This window comes from Ceratotherium simum, chromosome 35, assembly GCF_057802395.1.
Source record: "Ceratotherium simum simum isolate JZ-2026a chromosome 35, ASM5780239v1, whole genome shotgun sequence".
Taxonomy (NCBI): domain Eukaryota; kingdom Metazoa; phylum Chordata; class Mammalia; order Perissodactyla; family Rhinocerotidae; genus Ceratotherium; species Ceratotherium simum.
Genome location: NC_141934.1, coordinates 31,830,136 through 31,851,456, shown reverse-complemented (window position 1 = coordinate 31,851,456; position 21,321 = coordinate 31,830,136). Strand labels below are relative to the sequence as shown.

Genomic DNA, 21,321 nt, shown 5'->3' with positions numbered 1-21,321 from the left:
ACCACTCTTGGTTATTTAGATGGCGAGTGCGCCTCTGTGAGGGGAGATGAGCAGGAAATAAACCGAGTCCTCCTTCCTCCCGCTCACCTGCCGGTGCCTCTGTCTCCCGGACCCCAACACCACTATCCTACTTTGGTTCAAGGGCCTCCCCATAATTTTCCTGGGCTGAGAATCTACCCCCACCTAGGTGGGCCTGGGGAGGGGGCGCCGTACCCCACACAGCCCCTCGTCTCTGCTCCAGGGCCTCCTGCTCTGCCTCAGAGCTCAACTCCTGTGCTGTCTCCTGGTTCCGCCGCCCTGCAGAGCTCCCAGGAAGGACCCGTCCCTCGCAGCCCCCGGGTCGCCAAGTGTCTGCCTCCCTCCCTCTGGAAGACTCGGGTTTCTGAATTCCAGGGCCCAGCGTGGACCAGCCCAGAGAAGGCAGCCAGATGGGGAAGGGAGAAAGGCGGGAGGACTCGTCTTGAGAGTCAGGCCTGTTCCTGGCTCCTCACCTCCACAGTCTGGGAAGCCTAACGACAGAATGCCACTGTGCTTTGCAACACAAATGACCCCGATAAAGAACAAAGGGGACGAGCCGAGTATGGCTTTGCTGGAATCATATGAAAACCAAGGGCCAGGGGGACATTGATCGGAACGGCAGGAGCCCCCCACACCTCACCGGCAGGGAAACCAGACCCCAGAAGGGCTCTGAGCCCGCTACGGCCACAGCAAACAGAGCAGCCCGGGCAAGCGCAGTGCAGGCCTGACTCTGAGGCCCTGTGGGCCCTGAGGGTGCTCGTCCTCGCATTGCAGGGTCTAGAGCTGGCGGACCCCGAGGGGGACACTACCAGAGGGGATGGAACGACAAACGCAAGGAGAGATATTGGAACATGGATGGGAGGGGAGTGAGAGTGGTCAGGGGACCCCAAGGGGCAGAGCAAGAAACACAGGGCCTGGGGCTCGTGGTTCAGAGCTGGAGACATGAGTGTGGGGGCTTCTCCAACAGGCCATGCCCACTCACACACCCTGATGCTCTCCGGGGGCCCCGTGGCATCTGCATGCTGCTGTGCAGAACTTTAAAGGATGGCAGGGCATATTAGGATCATGCCTGCTCCCCACAGGGGTCTGGCCGATGGAAGACATCAGAAAGAATGGGGAGCAACTGCTTATGGGCACTGGGTTGTGCTGTGGGGTGATGGAATGTTCTGGAACTAGACAGAGGTGGTTGCACAACATTAAGAATGCAGTAAATACCTCTGAATTGTTCACTTTCAAATGGTTAATTTTATGTTATGGGAATATCATCTTAATTTAAAAAATAAAAGAATTGGGGGCTAAATTGGAGTCAAATCATCAGCTTTATGAACAGCCAGGCAACCAACCAAATACCGTGCGTTTGGGTCGGGGCAGCTCAGGCTTACATCTGAGGGCAAATCCGGGACTCCTGGGGTTCCATCCAGATCTGGAATGAGGGAGTCACACACGTGCCCTGGGGGCTGCCGCTGCAGAGGGGCTTCCACACCCACCTCCCCAAACCGCTGTGGAACTAGGCCCCCAGACTGCTCCACCCAGGGCGTGGTTGGGGACGGGTCGGCCCTGCTGAGCCTGCCTGCCTGTGGAGACAAGAGCTGGGCTGGTCAGATGGGTGGAAAAGCAGGCCGCACAGACGGTCGACCGTCTCTGACTTGCGGGCAGTCTCCAATGGCAGAGATGCTCTTGTTTAAACTAATAAAGGGCGATTGCTCCCTGGAGAAAGGGTTGTTGAAAATCCATTTCCCACTCAGAGATAGAAAGAAATGAGCTCTGAAGCCACGAAGAGACATGGAGGAACCTTCAGTGCACATTGCTAAGTGAAATAAGCCAGTCTGAGAAGGCTACGTACTGTGTGATTCCAACTCTAGGAGACTGTGGAAAAGCCACAACCGCGGTTGCCAGGGGGAGGGGGAGGGGGATGAGCAGGTGGAGCAGAGGCCTTTCAGGGCCGTGAAGCTGCTCTGGACGCTGTCGTGGTGGACACGTGTGTCACGCATTTGTCCAAACCCACAGAGTGTCCGGCACCAACAGGGAGCCCTGGTGTCAACTGTGGACTCTGGTTTACAACTGATCAATATCAGTTGATCAATTGTAGCAAATGCACCACACCAACTAAGATGTTAATAACAGGGGAAACTAAGGCAGGGGAAGAGGGGATATATGGAACTCTTTGTACTTTCTGAACAATTTTTCCGTAAACCTAAAACTGCTCTAGAAAATAATGCCTATTAATTCAAAAGCTATCCACTTTGGAAGAGAAAGATTGGGAAGGGGAGAAGTGCCCACATGGGGTGCTTTGGGGCAAGGATGCCCTGGGTGTGGGGCGCTCCGTAGCCATCTGGGCATTGACAGGCCTGCCACCTGATGGCGCTTGCTGGGCGTCTGCTGCTGCTGCTGCTGCTCTTGGAGCTGTGCAAGTTCTTGGTGTCGAGCGGGAAGAAGAACCAGCTCCTGTCCCACAAGGTAAGTGCCACATCTGGTCGCTGCGCCAGTCGAGGCCTGCCCACGCTCAGCCTCACTATGGCTCAGTGGGGCCCCCTCGTCTTGTCTGCCCCGTGCTCTGTGCCCGCTGCCTCCTGGGCTCCGCACAAAGGAAGGTGCATGTGAGCACAACCTCCTCCTGAGGCACGCGGGTCCCCGGGAAGGCTGGTGCTTGTGCCTAGAACCACAACACCAAATTCTAGGTCCAGATGGGCCAGGCCGGCAAGTCCTCAGTGATCCATGCTGCCCGGGATAGAAGTGGCTCTCAGGCCCGCAGCACGGGGGTGCAGGCGGAGCAAAGGGTCCCTGTGGGGTGGGGTGTAGGGGGCAGAGGCAAGTGACAAGGCAGGGCTCACGTGGGGTCTGACAGGGAGCAGTCCGGGTGAGGGAATCTGGTGTGATAGTGAAAACAGCATCAGAGTGTCTGTCTGTCCCACTGTCCCTGTGTCACCCCCCCAATCCACACGTCCTGCCACGTCTGTGTTTCCCTGCAGCATGGTGGGCACACGGCCAGGATGCAGGAGGCATGTCTGGGCTCACCCTCCCCAGGGGCTCTCCTGTTTCCTTTCTCCATGACTGTCCCCCCAGAACCCAGGGGACAGGGGACGCTCCTGAAGCTCCCACAGCTGAGGGCGCCCCACTCCAGAAGTTAACTTCCTCCTCTGTCCCCGTTTCTCACCTGCAAAGCCGCCCAGCTGGGATCCTGGCCTCCAGCCTCTGAGCGTCAGTCTCGGCTTTAACTGTCAGTCAGCAAGAGCTTAAAAACAGAAGCAAAGCAGAACAAAGAGTCTCCTGGGTGAAAACCCCTCAGCACGTCTCCACTGTCAAGGCCACAGCTCCCAGGGTGCTCGGGGCCCGGGGCCTCCAGGCCCTTCTGCAGGGTCCCTGAGGTCAAAGTGCTTTCATAATAACACTGGATGTGTTCTGCCCTGTCCCTCTCATTCTGCCCCCAGCATGCGGGGAGTTTCCCCGAGGCCACAGGGTATGTGATGTCTCCACAGGGGGCAACAAGGTGCAGTCATCTCTGTGAACTAGCCAGACATGAAGAGCTGGCCAAAACGCAAAGTGACGCCACTCTGCTCAGCATGTTTTGTTTTGGAAAGTATGCCTGTTTTTCATAAAAAGTTGTTATTTATGTTAACATGGAATGGGTTCATTATTTTTAAACAAATTAACATGTAAATATTTAAAACTCTCTCATCGTTAGTGTCTACTGCGGTGCAAGCTGTTAGCTGTCACCCACACCAACAACAGGCCTGTGAGGCCCTCAGTAGTTTTGTTTGTAAAGGAGTTTTGAGACCAAAGGTGTGAGAACTGTGGTCAAAGTTTACGCTGACTCTGGTGGCCTCTGTGCGGGAGGCTGGTGGCAGCGGAGGGGCTTCAGTCTCAGTTACAACTCCTTGTTGGATCTGGGACCCTGGGCAAGTTCCTTATCATCTCTGAGCCTGGGCCTCACCTGTAAATGTTGTGTGAGAGCGTGTCAGCTTTGTACGCAGCACTTCTCCTTCCTGCCCTGCTGCTCAGCCGCCCGCTAGCTCCCCTCAACCTCTGCACCTCAGTTTACCCTTCTGTCCACATGGCTCACAACAGACACAGATCACCATTAGCTCTCTCTCCACTGGCTCCCTTGGCCTTCCAGACCCACCATGGTCTGCCAAGGTTACAGGAAACTTGCTAGGTGAGCTCAGTTTGAAGGATATGGGACACGGGGAAGCAGAGAAGGGGCAAAGCCCTTGCAGGAAGCCGCTTGGTTTAACGTGCCTGCCCGACTTTGCAGGTGATCGGGGAGCCCTGCCAACAGCACTCAGAATGCCAGAGCAACTGCTGCACCACCAACAGCCTGAACCCCCAGAGGTTCTGCTCCCCCCAGACCATCTTCCTGCAGTGCCTATCCTGGCGAAAGGTGCGTCCTGACAGGCGGGCGAGGGGCGGGGAGGAGAGAGGAAGCCCTGTTGCCCAGAGCTCCCATGTCCTCTGGGAAGGAAGGTGCCTGGGGGGCTGGGCAGGAAAAGGGTCTCCTTTTTCTGGCAGCCGAACGGGCACACCTGCTTGGACCACCTAGAGTGCCGGAGTAGGTGCTGTGTCACAAATAACTACGCAGCGCAGATGTTCTGCACGCGCAAGACCATCTTCCTGCAGTGCGTGCCATGGCGCAAGGTGAGGGCAGAGGGTGTGCGAGGGTGCTTGTTGAAGACTTCTAGGCTGCTGGGGGCGACCTCTGACCTCTGTGTCTCTCCAGCCAAACGGGGTCTACTGCACCGACCACAGCGAGTGCCAGAGTAAGTGCTGTATCAGGCTGAACGAGGCCAGCCGCCATCGGTGCATCCCCCAGAGTGGCCTCCTGGTCCAGTGCCTGCCCTTGGTGAGTCCTCACCGAGTCCCCTTCACAGCTGTGTGGAGGCGCTTCCATAGCCACCCAAGGAGGAACCAAGTCTCAGGAAAGCCATGACTTGCCTGAGGTCATGCAGCTAGTGAGTAGGGGCTGTGTCCTTGAAGCCTGGGGCGTCACCTTCCAGGACAGGCCACCATCTGCCTTCTGGAGATTGGCCTCAGTGTCCATTTCCTAAAGCGGGAAAGTGGGGACCAGGCATCCCAAAGGGACACAGCTCGAGGGCAGAGTGGGGTTTGCAGGTCCCTTAGGGCCCAGCAGGAAACAGGTGCTGGCACACCTGGTGGAGGGCCATCAGAGGCGTGGCAGGTGGCAAACCCACAGGACCAAGAGTCCCCGGGGACTAGCAGCTGTGGGGCTGCTGCCACCCCACAGCTGGCGGAAGGAGGGAGCCAGGGAGGACCCTTCTTCAGGAGCTTCTCTCTCCTCCCACCCTCCCGTCTCCTTCTGGAGCCTTCCATTGGCTGAACCTAATGGGAAATCTAGAAGGAAAGAGAGCACAAGTGATGTGGCCCTCAGGGGTCAGCCTCCTAGGGCAGAGAACATGCAGAGAGCCATGGAGGACAGGTGGGGGCAGGCATAGATGAGGGGACAGATGGAGGTGAGGGACAGATGGAGGGGAGGGACAGATGGAGGTGGGGGTCAGATGGAGGTGGGGGGCAGATGGAAGTGGGGGTCAGATGGAGGTGGGGGTCAGATGGAGGTGGGGGCAGATGGAAGTGGGAGGCAGATGGAGGGAGGGGACAGATGGAGGTGGGGGCAGATGGAGGAGGGGCAGATGGAAGTGGGAGGCAGATGGAGGGAGGGGCTGATGAAGGGGAGGGACAGATGAAGGTGGGGGCAGATGGAGGTGAGGGGCAGATGGAGGTGAGGGGGTACATGGAGATGAGGGGCAGATAGATTGAGGAGCTGATGGAGATTGGGGGGCATACGGAGATGAAGGGCTGATGGAGATGACAGGCACATTGATATCAGAGGCTGATGGAGATCAGGGGGCACAGCGATGGAGAGGGGCTTTGGTGTGAGAGACCACTCTGTGAAATGAGTGTGGGTGTTTAAGCATGTTTCATGCTAGAATGCATAACTTCCATCTGATTATAAAAGCGTCTCTGACCCCCAAAGGTTAAGAAGCACAGGTTTCGAGCACTGGCCACATCTTGCTTGCTATGGTACCACCAGCACCTGAGTGCTGCCAGGGACACACCAGGTGCTCACAAATGCGTAAATGCATGACTGAATGAATCAGATGATTCCCAGTGGTGTCCTCACCCCAGGGGAGCTGGTTCCATCAGCGCCTGTGCGAGAGATGTTTGGTGCTCTTAGGAAAGTCCACTTCCTTCTGCTCCTGCCTCGGAGGGGCTGTCTCTCCCTGTGCACTTCCTAACTTTTGCTGTGTCCTTTAGTGACATGACACCACTCCGTGCACTGAAGAACCAACCTGGACCTCGGAGATGCTCACTCCGGATCTCATCGCGCCTGATGCAGGTGGGAGCTTCGCTTCGGGTTCACTCTGCTCTTTCTGGGCTGTGAAAATCTCTAGGTATTAAACGTACCTGTCACTGTCTCCTCACGGTCACTCCTTGAGACCAATCATGTGCGGTGTCTGTGAGAACAAATCGCAGCTACCAGAACCTGAAACTTAGTGACTCAGCATCAATAAACGCTATTGATTGAACGAGAGTGTGTTTTCTCACTTCTATTTTCTTCCGACAAAAAGGCAAAAAAACCTGTAGAAAATATGGAGTCTGCTTGGGTCGAGTGGTGCCTCCCTAAGAAGCATGTCTAATGGGATCCAGAGAAGAAAGGGTAGGTGCTGGATGGAGCCTTTGAGGTGTGCAGAGGCCCGTCCCCGCCCCCGGCAGGCGTTTCCATAATGAAGGCGCACGAGTGTATCTCGTCATTGCAAGTAAAAGTAACCAGTAGGTTGTTCCAAACCAGAAAGGCTCCCCAAACATTGCTGACAGGACTCAAAACACAGGGCCCACGTTCTGGGTGTTGGAGCAGACCCAAGCTGAAGACCCCCAAGGGGCACCTGCTTCTGCTGGGTCATTCCTCCTTCTCCCTTGGGCCCCTAGTCCATGCTAGCTTCCTCCAGAGGGACGCCCTGGCTTCTTAGACACTATTCCCACCAGCGGCTTCCTCGGGGCAAACACCAGAGCGGGCTGTTCAGTGTTCCCAGAGCGCCAGGAGTGAAGTAACCACCTGGACAGCTGTCTGCTGCTGCTTCCCTTACCCACACTTGCCAACACTAGGCTTCTTTTCTGGTCTCTGTTAAACATAATTCACCTCCCTCCCTTCCCCACCTGCCTTCTCCCCCCCTCCCCCTACTCCTTCTCCCTCCTTAGCCTGAGCTAAGACAATTTCTGTAAAGAAAGTCACAAGAAACCATTGCTCCCATCCTGATAATGAGAACAGGACAGGTAAGCCACAAAGCGTAGTTAAAAAAACAAACAAACAAACAAAACAGAATAGCTCTAAATGTAAAACATAAAACTATAAAGCATGTAGAAGAAAAGTAGAATATTTTCAAGACCTTGGATTAAACAAAGAGTTCTTAGACATGACCACATGCCACCCATAAAAGAAAAATTAGATAAATTGGATTTCATTAAAATTAAACACTTTGTTCTATGATAGACACTGTTAAGAGACTGAAAAGACAAGCTACAGACTGGAAGAGATGTTTACAAATCAAGTATCTGACAAAGGACTTGTACCCAGAATCTATAAAAAACTCTCAAAACTTAACAGTTAGAAAACAACCCAGTTAAAAAGTAGACGGAACACTTGAACAGACACTTCACCAAAGGCGATGTGCAGATGGCGGGTAAGCACGTGGAAACCCCTTCACCACCTCAGCCGTCAGGGAGAGGAAACCAGAGCGGCTGCGCTGCACGAGCGCTCATGGGAAATGCTGCAGACAGCAGTGCGGCCAGGGTGCAGAGCAGCTGAGGCTCTCGTACCCTGACGGCGGAAATGAGAGGGGACAGCCGCCCTGGAGCAGTTTAGCGGTTTCTTACACGGACACACTTACCGTATGACCCAGAAATTCCACTCCCCTTTACCCAGTGAATTGAAGTTTACGTTCATTCAGAAATCTGTACGTGAATATTTGCTGGAGATATATTCATAATCGCTAATGACTGGAAATGACCCACAAGTCCCTCAGGGAGTGAATGGATCAATAAATGTGGCATGTCCACACAACGGGACACTACCAAACAACAAAAAGGAGCGAACTGTTGATCCGCGCAGCAGCCTGAGTGGATCTCAAAGGCATGACGCTGAGTGATGGAGCCAGTCTCAAAGGTCATATATGTGAGATTCCATTTATATGATATTCTCGAAAGACACAAGTGTGGTGATGAAGAACGGATGAGGGGTTGCCAGGGGTTGCGGGGGGGAAGGATGTGACCACACAGGGGTTTGGTGGTGATGAAAGTGTTTGGTATCCTGGCTGTGGTGGGGTTACATCACCTATGGCTTTCCTTACCTCTCACTTGTTGTTGGAAATCCGTCCATTTTATTTATTTATTTTTTTGTGAGGAAGACTGGCCCTGGGCTAACATCCATGCCCATCTTCCTCCACTTTATATGGGACACCGCCACCGCATGGCTTGACAAGCGGTGTGTAGGTGAGAGCCCGGGATCCTAACCCGGGCCGCCAGCAGCAGAGCGTGCGCATTCAACCACTAAGGCATGGGGCCGGCCCCAGATTTGTTTATTGCAGTAACATTGGTTTATAACATTGTATAAATTTCAGGTGTATATCATTATACTTCTATTTCTGCATAGATTACATCATGTTCACCACCCAAATACTAATTACAACCCATCACCGCCCACATGTGCCGAATTATCCCTTTTGCCTTCCCCCCTCCCCGCTTCCCCTCTGGTAACCACCAATCCAATCTCTGTCTCTATGTGTTTGTTTATTGTTGTTATCTACTACTTAATGAAGGAAATCATACGGTATTTGACGTTCTCCCTCTGACTTATTTCACTTTGCATAATACCCTCAATGTCCATCCACGTTGTCACAAATGGCTGGATTTCATCATTTCTTATGGCTGAGTATATATACCACATCTTCTTTATCCATTCGTCTCTTGATGGGCACTTAGGTTGCTTCCAAGTCTTGGCTATTGTGAATAATGCTGCAGTGAACACAGGGGTGCATGTATCTTTGCACATTGGTGTTTTCAAGTTCTTTGGATAAATACCCAGCAGTGGAATAGCTGGATCATATGGTAGCTCTATCCTTGATTTTTTGAGGAATCTCCATACTGTTTTCCATAGTGGCTGCACCAGTTTGCACTCCCACCAGCAGTGTATGAGAGTTCCCTTCTCTCCACACCCTTTCCAACATATGTTGTTTCCCGTCTTGTTAATTATAGCCATTCTGACGGGCGTGAGGTGATATCTCATTGTAGTTTTGATTTGCATTTCCCTGATAGTTAATGATTTTGAACATCTTTTCATGTGTCTGTTGGCCATCTGTATATCTTCTTTGGAGAAATGTCTGTTCAGGTCTTTTGCCCATTTTTTAATTGGGTTGTTAGTTTTTTTGTTGTTGAGATGCATGAGTTCTTTATATTTTTTGGAGATTAAGCCCTTATCGGATGTATGGTTTGCAAATATCTTCTCCCAATTGTTAGGTTGTCTTTTCGTTTTGTTGATGGTTTCCTTTGCTGTGCAGAAGCTTTTTAGTTTAATGTAGTCCCATTTGTTTATGTTTTCTATTGTTTCTCTTGCCCGGTCAGACATGGTGCTTGAAAATATGTTGCTAAGACCGATGTCGAAGAGCATACTGCCTATGTTTTCTTCTAGAAGTTTCATAGTTTCAGGTCTTACATTCAAGTCTTTAATCCATTCAGAGTTAATTTTTGTGTATGGTGTAAGGTAAGGGTCTACTTTCATTTTTTTGCATGTGGCTATCCAGTTTTCCCAACACCATTTGTTGAAGAGACTTTCTTTTCTCCATTGTATGTTCTTGGCTCCTTTGTCAAAGATTAGCTGTCCATAGACGTGTGGGTTTATTTTGGGGCTTTCGATTCTATTCCATTGATCTGTGTGTCTGTTTTTGTGCCAGTACCATGCTGTTTTGGTTACTATAGCTTTGTAGTATATTTTGAAATCAGGGAGTGTGATCCCTCCAGCTTTGTTCTTTTTTCTCAGGATTCCTTTACCTATTCGGGGTCGTTTGTTGTTCCATATAAATTTTAGCATTCTTTGTTCTATTTCTGTGAAAAATATTGTTGAAACTTTGATAGGGATTGCATTGAATCTATAGATTGCTTTAGGATCTATGGACATCTTAACTATGTTAATTCTTCCAATCCAAGAGCACGGAATATCTTTCCATTTCTTTGTGTCTTCTTCAATTTCTTTCAGCAATGTTTTACAGTTTTCTGTGTACAGCTCTTTCACCTCTTTGGTTAAGTTTATTCCTAGGTATTTTATTCTTTTTGTTGCAATTGTAAATGGGATGGTATTCTTAATTTCTCTTTCTGCTACTTCGTTGTTAGTGTATAGAAATGCAACTGATTTTTGTATGTTGATTTTGTATCCTGCAACTTTACCATATGCGTTTATAACTTCTAAAAATTTTCTGGTGGATTCTTTAGGGTTTTCTGTATATAAAATCATGTCATCTGCAAATAGTGACAGTTTCACTTCTTCCTTTCCAATTTGGATCCCTTTTATTTCTTTCTCTTGCCTGGTTGCTCTGGCTAGGACTTCCAGTACTATGTTAAATAGGAGTGGTGACAGTGGGCATCCTTGTCTGGTTCCTGTTCTTAGAGGGATAGCTTTCAGTTTTTCACCATTGAGGATGATATTAGCTGTGGGTTTGTCATATATGGTCTTTATTATGTTGAGGTACTTTCCTTCTATACCCATTTTATTCAGAGTTTTTATCATAAATGGATGCTGTATCTTGTCAAATGCTTTCTCTGCATCTATTGAGATGATCATGTGATTTTTATTCTTCATTTTATTAATGTGGTGTATCACGTTGATTGATTTGCGAATGTTAAACCATCCCTGCATCCCTGGAATAAATCCCACTTGATCATGGTGTATAATCTTTTTAACGTATTGTTGTATGCGATTTGCTAGTATTTTGTTGAGGATTTTTGCATCGATATTCATCAGTGATATTGGCCTGTAGTTTTCTTTTTTTGTGTTGTCTTTGTCTGGTTTTGATATCAGGGTAATGTCGGCTTCGTAGAATGATTTAGGGAGCTTTCCCCCCTCCTCAATTTTTTGGAAGAGTTTGAGAAGGATAGGTATTAAGTCTTCTTTGAATGTTTGGTAGAATTCACCAGGGAAGCCGTCTGGTCCTGGACTTTTATTTTTGGGGAGGTTTTTGATTACTGTTTCGATCTCCTTACTGGTGATCGGTCTATTCAAATTCTCTACTTCTTCGTGATCCAGTTTTGGAAGGTTGTATGATTCTAAGAATTTATCCATTTCTTCCAGATTGTCGAATTGGTTGGCATATAGCTTTTCATAGTATTCTCTGATAATCTTTTGTATTTCCGAGGTGTCTGTTGTAATTTCTCCTCTTTCATTTCTGATTTTACTTATTTATGCCTTCTCTCTTTTTTTCTTGGTGAGTCTAGCTAAAGGTTTGTCAACTTTGTTTATCTTTTCAAAGAACCAGCTCTTGGTTTTATTAATTTTTTCTATTGTTTTTTTGGTCTCTATTTCATTTATTTCTGCTCTGATTTTTATTATTTCCCTTCTTCTACCAATTTTGGGCTTTGTTTGTTCTTCTTTTTCCAGTTCCTTTAGGTGCATTGTTAGATTGTTTATTTGAGGTTTTTCTTGTTTGTTGAGATAGGCCTGTATCGCTATAAACTTCCCTCTTAGAACTGCTTTTGCTGTATCCCATAAATTCTGGCATGTTGTATTTTCATTTTCTTTTGTCTCCAGGTATTTTTTGATTTCTTCTTTGATTTCTTCGTTGACCCAGTCATTGTTCAGTAGCGTTTTGTTTAATCTCCATGTATTTGTGGCTTTTCTGATTTTCTTCCTATAGTTGATTTCTAGTTTCACACCGTTGTGGTCAGAAAAGATGCTTCGTATTATTTCAATCTTCTTAAATTTATGGAGACTTGTTTTGTGGCCTAATATGTGATCAATCCTAGAGAATGTTCCATGTGCATTTGAAAAGAACGTGTATTCTTCGGTTTTTGGATGGAATGCTCTGTATATATCTACTAGGTCCATCTGTTCTAGTGTGTCATTTAAGGCCAATGTTTCCTTATTAATATTCTGTTTGGATGACCTATCTGTTGGTGTAAGTGGAGTGTTAAAGTCCCCTACTATTATCGTGTTACTGTCTATTTCTCCTTTTATGTCTGTTAATAATTGCTTTATATATTTAGGTGCACCTAAATTGGGTGCATAGATATTTACAAGTGTTATATCCTCTTGTTGGATTGTTCCCTTGATCATTATGTAGTGCCCTTCTTTGTCTCTTTTTACAGTTTTTGTTTTAAAGTCTATTTTGTCTGATATGAGTACTGCTACCCTAGCTTTCTTTTCATTGCCATTTGCATGGAGTATCTTTTTCCATCCCTTCACTTTCAGTTTGTGAGTGTCTTTAGGTCTAAAGTGTGTCTCTTGTATGCAGCATATATATGGGTCTTGTTTTTTTATCCAGTCAGCCACCCTGTGCCTTTTAATTGGAGCATTTAGTCCATTGACGTTTAAAGTAGCTATTGATAAGTATGTACTTACTGCCATTTTTGAACTTTTTTTTTCTCAGTGTTTTAGTAGTCCTTCTCTGTTCCTTTCTTCTTCTATACAAAATTGATAGTCTCTTTAGTTTGACCTCTGTCTGAAAGTTCTACTCTTTAACTCTCCTCCTCCCTCCTTTTATGTTTTTGATATCATATCTAACCTCTTTTTTGTGCATTTGTATCCATTACATTCTTATCATGGAAATAGATCATTTTTCCTATTCGTGGTCTTCTCTTTTCCCCTTAAATCAGCCCCTTTAACATTTCTTGTGGCACTGGTTTCTTGTTGATGAACTCCTTTAATTTTTGCTTGTCTGGGAAATTTTTGATCTTTCCTTCCATTTTGAATGATAACCTTGCTGGGTAGAGTATTATTGGCCGTAAGTTTTTTCCTTTTAGCACTTTAAATATATCGTGCCACTCTCTTCTACCCTGTAAGGTTTCTGCTGAGAAGTCAGCTGATAGCCTTATGGGGTTTCCTTTGTATGTAACTTGACTTTCTCTTGCGGCTTTTAGGATTCTCTCTTTATCTTTAATTCTGGACATTTTGATTATGATGTGTCTTGGTGTGGGCCTCTTTGGGTTTATCTTGTTTGGGGCTCTCTGTGCTTCCTGTACCTGGATGTCTGTTTCCTTCCTTAGGTTAGGGAAGTTTTCCTCTATTATTTCTTGAAATAGATTCTCTGCCCCTTTGTCTTGCTCTTCTCCTTCTGGGACACCTATAACACAGATGTTAGTGCACTTGATGTTGTCCCAGAGGTCCCTTAGACTGTCCTTACTCTTTTTAATTCTTTTCTCTTTTACCTGTTCAGCTTGGGTAATTTCTTCTAGTCTTTCATCCAGCTCGCAGATCCATTCTTCTGTATCCTCTACTCTGCTTTTGAGTCCCTCTAGTGAATTTTTCATTTCCAGTATTGTATTCTTCATTTCTGATTGGTTCTTTTTTATATCTTCCATTTCTTTGTTGACATTCTCACTGAGTTCATCTATTCTTCTCCCCAGATCAGTGAGCATCCTTAATACTCTTTGTTTGAACTCTCTGTCAGATAGGTTGCTCATTTTTGTTTCACTTATTTCCTTTTATGGAGTGTTGTCCTGTTCCCTTACTTGGAATGTATTCCTTTGCCTCCCCATTTTGCCTCTTTCCCTGTGCTTGTGTCTACATATTAGGTAGGTCAGCTACATCTCCTGCGCTTGGATAGGTGACCTTATGTAAGTGATGCCTTAGGAGGCTTCCAGTGTGCTTCCCTCAGTTCTCAATGTTCCAGGGGTGACCCCTATGTGGGCTACGTGTGTCCTTCTGTTGTGGCCTGTTTGCTCTCCCTGTAGGTGCCCAGGGAGGCCGAGTTATGCTCCTGGCCAGCTGTTGTAATGCTCAGCTGCTTGTAGTTGTTGTGGGCCCTTCAGTCTCTTTATCAGGTGTGGGGAGCCCCAGCACAGTTGGCTGCAAGTTCTAATACCACATTTGTGTTGCAGTATTTCTTTTAAGTGAGTAGGCCCCCAGCGTGGCAGGTTGTTAGGCTCAGGGCCTTACAATTGCTGTAAGCCTCCAGCCTTTAGGTCTCTTGTCAGCTCTCTGAGGATTGCAGCTGGGTGGGGCTGGCCTCAGGCATGGGAGCACCCAATTGTTTCAGGCTTTGGAAGGTGGGGCAAACCCCCTATTGAGTGTTTGAGAAGCACAAGTCTTCTGCAGCTGATAAGCCCTGCCACCCACAGGTCCACACACACAGTCAACACAGTCCTGCCCCGTGTACGCGCCCCGACCTCCCGAAGCGGACCCAGTCTCTCCACAGCGGGAGCCCCACACACTCCACCAGTGCCCCAGACTCTCCACCCACTCCTTGTGCACACCCTGCCCCGCTGAAGTTGGCTCAGTTGCCAGGCTGCAGAGAATCCAGTGACCAATTTATGCAGGCCCACAAGTTGCCTGAGGGCTTGTTGTTGGGTGGGGCCAGTCTCTAGGGTGGGCTGCCTGCCCCAGTTGAGCTGGATTAAATCAGTGCTCTAGCGGGTGGGGCAGACCCTGGGCTAGCAGGCCTCAGGGAGAACTCCAATGGCGTCTGTGTCAGCACGCCCACACCAGGCCACAACAATGGCCGCCTCCAATGTCCCAGTCCCTGGAGAGGTCTCACCTCTCACCGAGATGCACTCAGGGCCTATCAGGTGAGTCTCTTTTCACCACAGCACTGTGCACCTTTCTTTTTGGTGATTTTAGGTTGCTTTCTGAAATGGGTGAGTTTGTGTGTGGGCCCTTTAAGAGCCAGTTTTAATTTCTTTGTGAACCAGCTTTTCTGGGGGTACTCCCCAATGTTTTAGTAGCAGGCAAAGTCAGATATTATGCCACTCGTCTCCATTGCGCTGGGTCCACAAAATGCCCCCAGTGGGGGCACTCCCCAGCTCAGGGGCCTGCTCCTCCAGGGAGGGCTGCGGACCTGTGGGCTGCTCCCGGGCGGCCGTGAGGCGCTGCGGCTGGTGAAGGCGGCGTTCTTCCTCTCCAGAAGGGAGTTTCTGCCTCTTCTACCTCAGTTAGGATTGTCCATTGTTGCAGGAGTTCCTCTTATCCAGTTTTCAGTTCTGTCTCAGGGGTAATTTTTCCATGAGTAGTTGTAAATTGGCTGTGTCCGCGGGAGGAGGTGAGTTCAGAGTCTGCCTACGCCACCATCTTGACTTCCTCTCAATCGGTCCATTTTAATGTAACTTGTGAGGTCGACGTGAAACAAATCTGGTCTGACTTTGGGAAAGTTTTTTTTTTTTTGAGGAAGATTGGCACTGAGCTATCACCTGTTGCCAGTCTTCCTCCTTTTTTTCTTTTTTCTCCCCAAAGCCCCAGTAGATAGTTGTATGTCTTAGTTGTACATCCTTCAAGTTGCTGTATGTGGGACACCACCTCAGCATGGCTTTATGAGCCATGTGTAGGTCCGCGCCCGGGATCTGAACCAAGAACCCGGGGAAGCTGATGTGGAATGCACAAACTTAACTGCTATGCCACCGGGCCAGCCCCAAAATTGGTACTTTTTTTCTTTTTGTGAGGAAGATTAGCCCTGAGCTAACATCCGATGCCAATCCTCCTCCTTTTGCTGAGGAAGACTGGCCCTGGGCTAACATCTGTGCCCGTCTTCCTCCACTTTATATGGGACACCACCACAGTGCGCACCCGGGATCCAAACCGGTGAATCCTGGGCCACCGAAGTGGAGCACGCGCACTTAACTGCTAAGCCACCGGGCTGGCCCCCCCTCAAAGTTGGTATTTTGGATGCTGCGTGTGGGAAGTGAGGCGAGGAAGGTGTGAGCAGACCTGCGACGCATTCTTGCCACCACGAGCAGGGCCCTCAGTGGCATTGTTTCCCTGGCGTGCGAGACCCCCAGAAGATGTACAAGGAGCAGCCACTTGGACCAGTCCCTGGGGGACAGGGAGTGAGGATTCATCCTGTTCCCTCCCGTCTCCTGTTTCCCGCGGGTCAAGGTCCCCCACGTGGCTGTCCCTCCCCCTCACTTCCTGCCTAGAGTCTTTGGGGAGGCAGCAAGTGAAGGGGGGGCAAGGCTCACAACACGCCAGCCCTTAATGGGTCCTCCTTAGCATCTGTTCTTTCCTTCTGCTTAATCAATGGGACCCCCATTTCATTTGGGGTTATAACGAGCCTAGTATATAACCAATTTTCCCTCCTTTATGGAGAGAGGTGGCCTTGTGACGCATTTCTGATAACAAGATTTTTGTAAAGAGTGTTGGGGGAACTTTCATGGAAGATGGGGGTCCTCCCCTCCTCCTTCTGCCAGCCTGGAACTCAGAGATGATGGCTGAAGCGCCAAAAGTCACCTTATGACCCTGAGGAAACATTAGGTACATGGAAGCCATGAGCTAGGGATGGGAGAGCAGAGACACGGAATGAACCTGGGTGCAGCGACATGTGGTGTGACAGCAACATCCCTGACTGCTCACACCAGACTTCAGATGAAAGAGAAAAACCCAACCCCTGAGCCCAGTCACCATTACTCGTGTCTGTATGACCCCTGACCCCAGTCACCATTACTCGTGTCTGTATGACCCCTGACCCCAGTCACTATGATTCACATCTGTATTCCTAGCAGCTAAGCACAGTTCCTAACTTATATCATACAAAACACAAGTTTCCCTTTTCTTTAAGATTTGGAACAGATTTCTATATTTTTAATTGAGCACCAGATGAAGTCATAGGCTTGCATTTAGAGGGCACGGTATGTGGAAAAGTGTGTAACACCACAGTCCCCTTCAAGTGGCAGTCTTGGCTGATGCAAAAAAATAAATTTAAGAAAAGCAATAAGAGGTGTAAGAATTAGAAGTAAAAAAGATAAAACTGTTATTTGCTCATCAGGTGATTATCTTCTCAGAAAAGCCAAGAGTCAACAACATGTTAGAACCGTGATTACCAGATACAACACCAACCCATAAAAACCAACAGCTTTTCCCTGTGTCACCAATAACCAGCGGGAAAACATAATAAAAATAACGCACCTTTCAAATTAGCAATAAAGTTATTCTGTATCCAGGAATTAACTTACCCAGAATTTACATGATCCCCTGTGGGAAACTCTTAAAAATCTAACAAAGGAAAAAAAAATCCTCTAATGAAAGACCTAGAAGATGTAATTATAAATGGAAGGCATCCCAGCACTTGGATGTTACAACTTGATATTATAACAATATCTACTCTCCCCAAATTAATGGATAAAATCAGTGCAATTCCAATGAAAATTTTAGTTGGGTTTTGTAACTATTCACTAAATGATCTCTAAAAAACACACATATATACACACACACACAAACAATTTTGGATATATATATATCCAACATAGGTCAAATTTTAATTAAAGAAAAAGTAAAAAAGGACACTTTCCTTAACAGAAATGAAGTTGCTACAAAGCTCTAGTAATAAAACAATGTGGTGTGGGTGCAGGAACTGAGAAAAAAGAAAGACCAGTTGCACAGAGAGGACAGTTGGAAGGTCAGCCCTTGTGCAGGGCAAGGTTAATACATCACGGCGGTGGCGTCCCAGCTCATTAAAGATGTAATCCATCGCTTAGTATGAGGTCACTGTGCAGAGAAACCATGACCAGAGCCCGGCTCCCGACCTTATCAGTTAGGGTGATGTTAGCTGCCGTAACAAATGTCCCCCCAGATCTCAGCAGCTCTTCTCTGGGGAGGCGAGGAGGCAGGAAATGGGAACCCTCAGGTCTGCTGGTGCAGCTGCTCAGGAGAGCTGAGCAACTCATTCCAGTGAAGGAGATGCTCACTCCACGACCCAGCTACCCTGCAGGCTCCGTCAGGGAGGGACCCACACTTACGTCAGCAGACACCGTTCCCTCTCTCTTGTTCTTTTTCAAAACTGAGATGTAATTCACATACGGTCGTGTGCCGAATAATGACATTTTGGTCAATGGTGGCCCGCATAGACGTCCGTGGTCCAACGAGATTGGTACCATACCGCCTAGGTGTGAAGTAGGCTGTACCATCTAGGTTTGTGTAAGTGCACTCTGTGATGTTCACACAACGATGAAATCGCCTGGTGGTGCATTTGTCAGAACATATCCCTGTAGTTAACCGATGCATGACCATACCATAAAATTCACCAAAGTGTGTTTTTAGTATATTCACAAGGTTGTGAAACCATCACCACTATCTAGTCCTAGGACACTTTCATCACCCTGAAAAGAAACCCTGAACCCACTAGCAGTCACTCCCCATCCCCCTCCCCCAGCAACCACTAATCCACTCTCTGTGTCTATGGATTTGCCTATTTGGACATTTCACATAAACAGAGCCACACAATAAGTGGCCTTTCGTGTCTGGCTTCTTTCGCTGGCATGTGGCACAACTTTGTTCCTCTTTGTGGCTGAATAGTATATTTGGATATAACTACATTTTGTTATCTATTCATCCATTGATGGACATGTGTTTCCACTTTTTGGGCTGTGAACATTCATGTACATGTTTTCTGTGAACATACGTTTTTAATTCTCTTGGGTCTATACCTAAGAGTGCAGTTTAACCTTTTAAGAACTGCCAGACTGCTTTCCGAAGTGGCTACACCGTGTCACATTCCCACAGCGGGTTCCGATTTGTCCACACCCTGGACAACACATGTTACCATCTGTCTCCTTGATCCTAGCCATCCCACTGGCTGTGAGGTGGTATCCCATCATGACCGCAGTGCATTCTTAACCAAAAAACCAGAAGGATCATTCTTCTTAGCTCAGAATATTCCAGAGACACCTGGAGTAGAAGCCAAACCTTCACAGTGACCTGTAGGGCCCACCACAGTGTGGCTAGCTGTGTCTCTGACCTCGTCTCCTCTCCTCGTTCTCTGCGGTGCTGCCTCACCCACCTCGCTCCTCCTGGAGCTGGCCACGGTCACTCCTGCCTCAGGGTCTTTGCACTGGCTGCTCCCTCTGCTGGAATGCTCTCCCCCCCAGGGTCCACCCAGCTCCCTCCCTCACCCCCAAAAGTCTTTTCTCCTCGACCACCCTGGTACCCCCTCTTCCCTTCCCTGTCCTCTGATGTATCAGGGCCTCTGATACACAGGACAACTTACCTGTGTTACTGTGTCTCACCGCTGGAGAAAGAGGGCCCACCAAAGGCATTTGCCTACTTTGCTCCTTGATACACTCACAGCAGCCAGGACATGCCTGGCATCGCGTGGGTGCGCGAGGAAAGTTTCAGGAAAGAATGAAGACGCCAGCTCGGCCCAGTGCAAGTCCCAGGGCGGCCACCAGGTGGCGATGTGGCCTTGGCGTTACAGCGGACCCAGGCAGCCCCCAGGTGCACCTCTGATGGTAATGGGAACCAGTCGGCTGGGGCCTCCTCCACAGACCCTGAAATCTTCCCTTTTCAGCAGGAAAACAGCAGTTTGCCCGTGGCTGCTGGCCTAGAGCAGTTTAACCTGGATTGAGAAGGTGCATTTGAGGAATTTTGGGGACACACACGTCACTTCAGAACCTCAGTCAATTCTGGCGTGTGGGTCATTCTCTTCCTCAGGCGTGCCACCCCCACGGACTCAGGACCCCTGGGAGAGGCCACCAAATGCAGACTTGTTCCTAGGACCATTCCCAAGGGAACCCCCACCAGGGGGTCTGGGAGACTCAGCCCGGGGAAGTCACATTCCTGTTCTTCTCTCTCTAGAACCATGTCTATCTGCAGGAAAGCCTGACTCCCCTCGAGGGTGGGGGCCACATTCTGCCCCCAACTTTGCAGAGAATGCTGCGTCTGGGATGTGACGGGAACATGAGCAAGGAGGTTTAGAGCCACAACTGAGTGTCAGCTGCCTTCACAGTGGACAGGGCCTCAGGGGTGATGACTCAGGGCCCGTGGGTGGGGGTGGGGTGGGGGTAGGGGATGGGGGACAGATGCGGCATGGCCCAACACTGCAAGGTGGAGCCTTTGGTGTCTCCAGCTGCCTCCTCGGTGACTCAAGTGGCCCAACGGTGGTGCCAGGGTCTGTTTCTAACCAGGCACCTGTGGGGTGCAGATACGGGGGCACCCACTTTTCCAGGTGAACCTGTTCTCCCGTGAGTCCAAGGAGCCCGGGCCGCGCCCAGGGGCAGCACGTGCGGTGGGTGGAGCACAGACTCTGGAGCCAGAGGGTGTGGGTTCCGACCCTGACTCAGACGCTTCTCACCTTGCTCTCGAGCCTTCCCCTGGAGCGTGGAGTTGAGGAATGGGAGGTCTGAGGTTGAGGGAGCTCCTGGAGGAGTGCCCAGCACACTTGAATGACTTCTTTCTCAGAGCCCATGCCAGGTCTCCCTTTGCGAGGCCATGGGAGAGCCAGGCGCTAACCACAGCGAGACAGAGCCCAGAGGCCCTGGCCCGGGGCAGGGCTGCGCTGTCAGAGGAGGGGAGCAAGCCGACGCTTCCCCCTCTTGCCAGTCTCGGTAGCCTTCCCAGAGCCCCACTGGGCTCCCCACTTCCTTCAAGCTGCTCCCCACTCCAAGGGGCTTCACACCTAATTTCGTCTGCTCCAGGGTCTCTAAACCAGCATGATCCGGCAGAAATAATCCTGTGAGTCACTTCTGTATTTTTTAAAAACAGCGTTTGAGATATAATTCCCATGCCACCCAATTCATGGGAATTGTGTACAGTTCAATGGCTTTTAGTGTATTCACGGGTTATGCAACTATCACCACAATCAATTTTAGAATATTTTCATCACCCCCAAAAGAAACCCCACATCCCTTAGCCATCACCCCCAATCCCTTCCCACCCTCTAGCCCCTGGCAACCACTCATCTCTCTGTCTCTATGGATTTGCCTGTTCTGGACATTTCATACAAATGGAATCATATGATATGTCGCCTTTGGTGTCTGGCTTCTATAACTTACCATCCTGTTTTCAAGGCTCATCCATGTTGTAGCGTGTGTCAATGCTTCTTCCTTTCTATGGCTAATATTCCAGAGTATGGATGGACCACATTTGGTTTATCCATTCACCTGTTGATGGACATTTGGGCTGGGCTTTTGGCAATTGTGGATCATGATGCTCTGAACATCTGTGTGTTTTTGTGTGGACCGACAAGTTTTTGTAGCTCTGCTGTTCTCTTGGGTAGATATCTAGCACTGAAACTGCAGAGTCATTTAGAATTTTCTACTGGTCACATTTAAAAAGTAAAAAGAAACAGGTGAAATTGATTTTAGCAACATAGTTTATTTAATCCAATATAT

The 21,321-nt window shown here is 48.9% G+C and overlaps 1 protein-coding gene across 1 annotated transcript; it reads left to right on the top strand.

Moving 5' to 3' along the window:
- Window positions 1-2,367: 2,367 nt before the first annotated feature.
- On the top strand, window positions 2,368-19,906 carry LRCOL1 (leucine rich colipase like 1). The gene is made up of 5 exons (XM_087423600.1): window positions 2,368-2,475; window positions 4,271-4,396; window positions 4,525-4,650; window positions 4,733-4,855; window positions 19,787-19,906. Exons 1-5 carry the CDS (start codon window positions 2,377-2,379, stop codon window positions 19,904-19,906), a joined length of 594 nt encoding a protein of 197 aa, XP_087279726.1. The 5' UTR covers window positions 2,368-2,376.
- The last annotated feature ends 1,415 nt before the right edge of the window (window positions 19,907-21,321 follow it).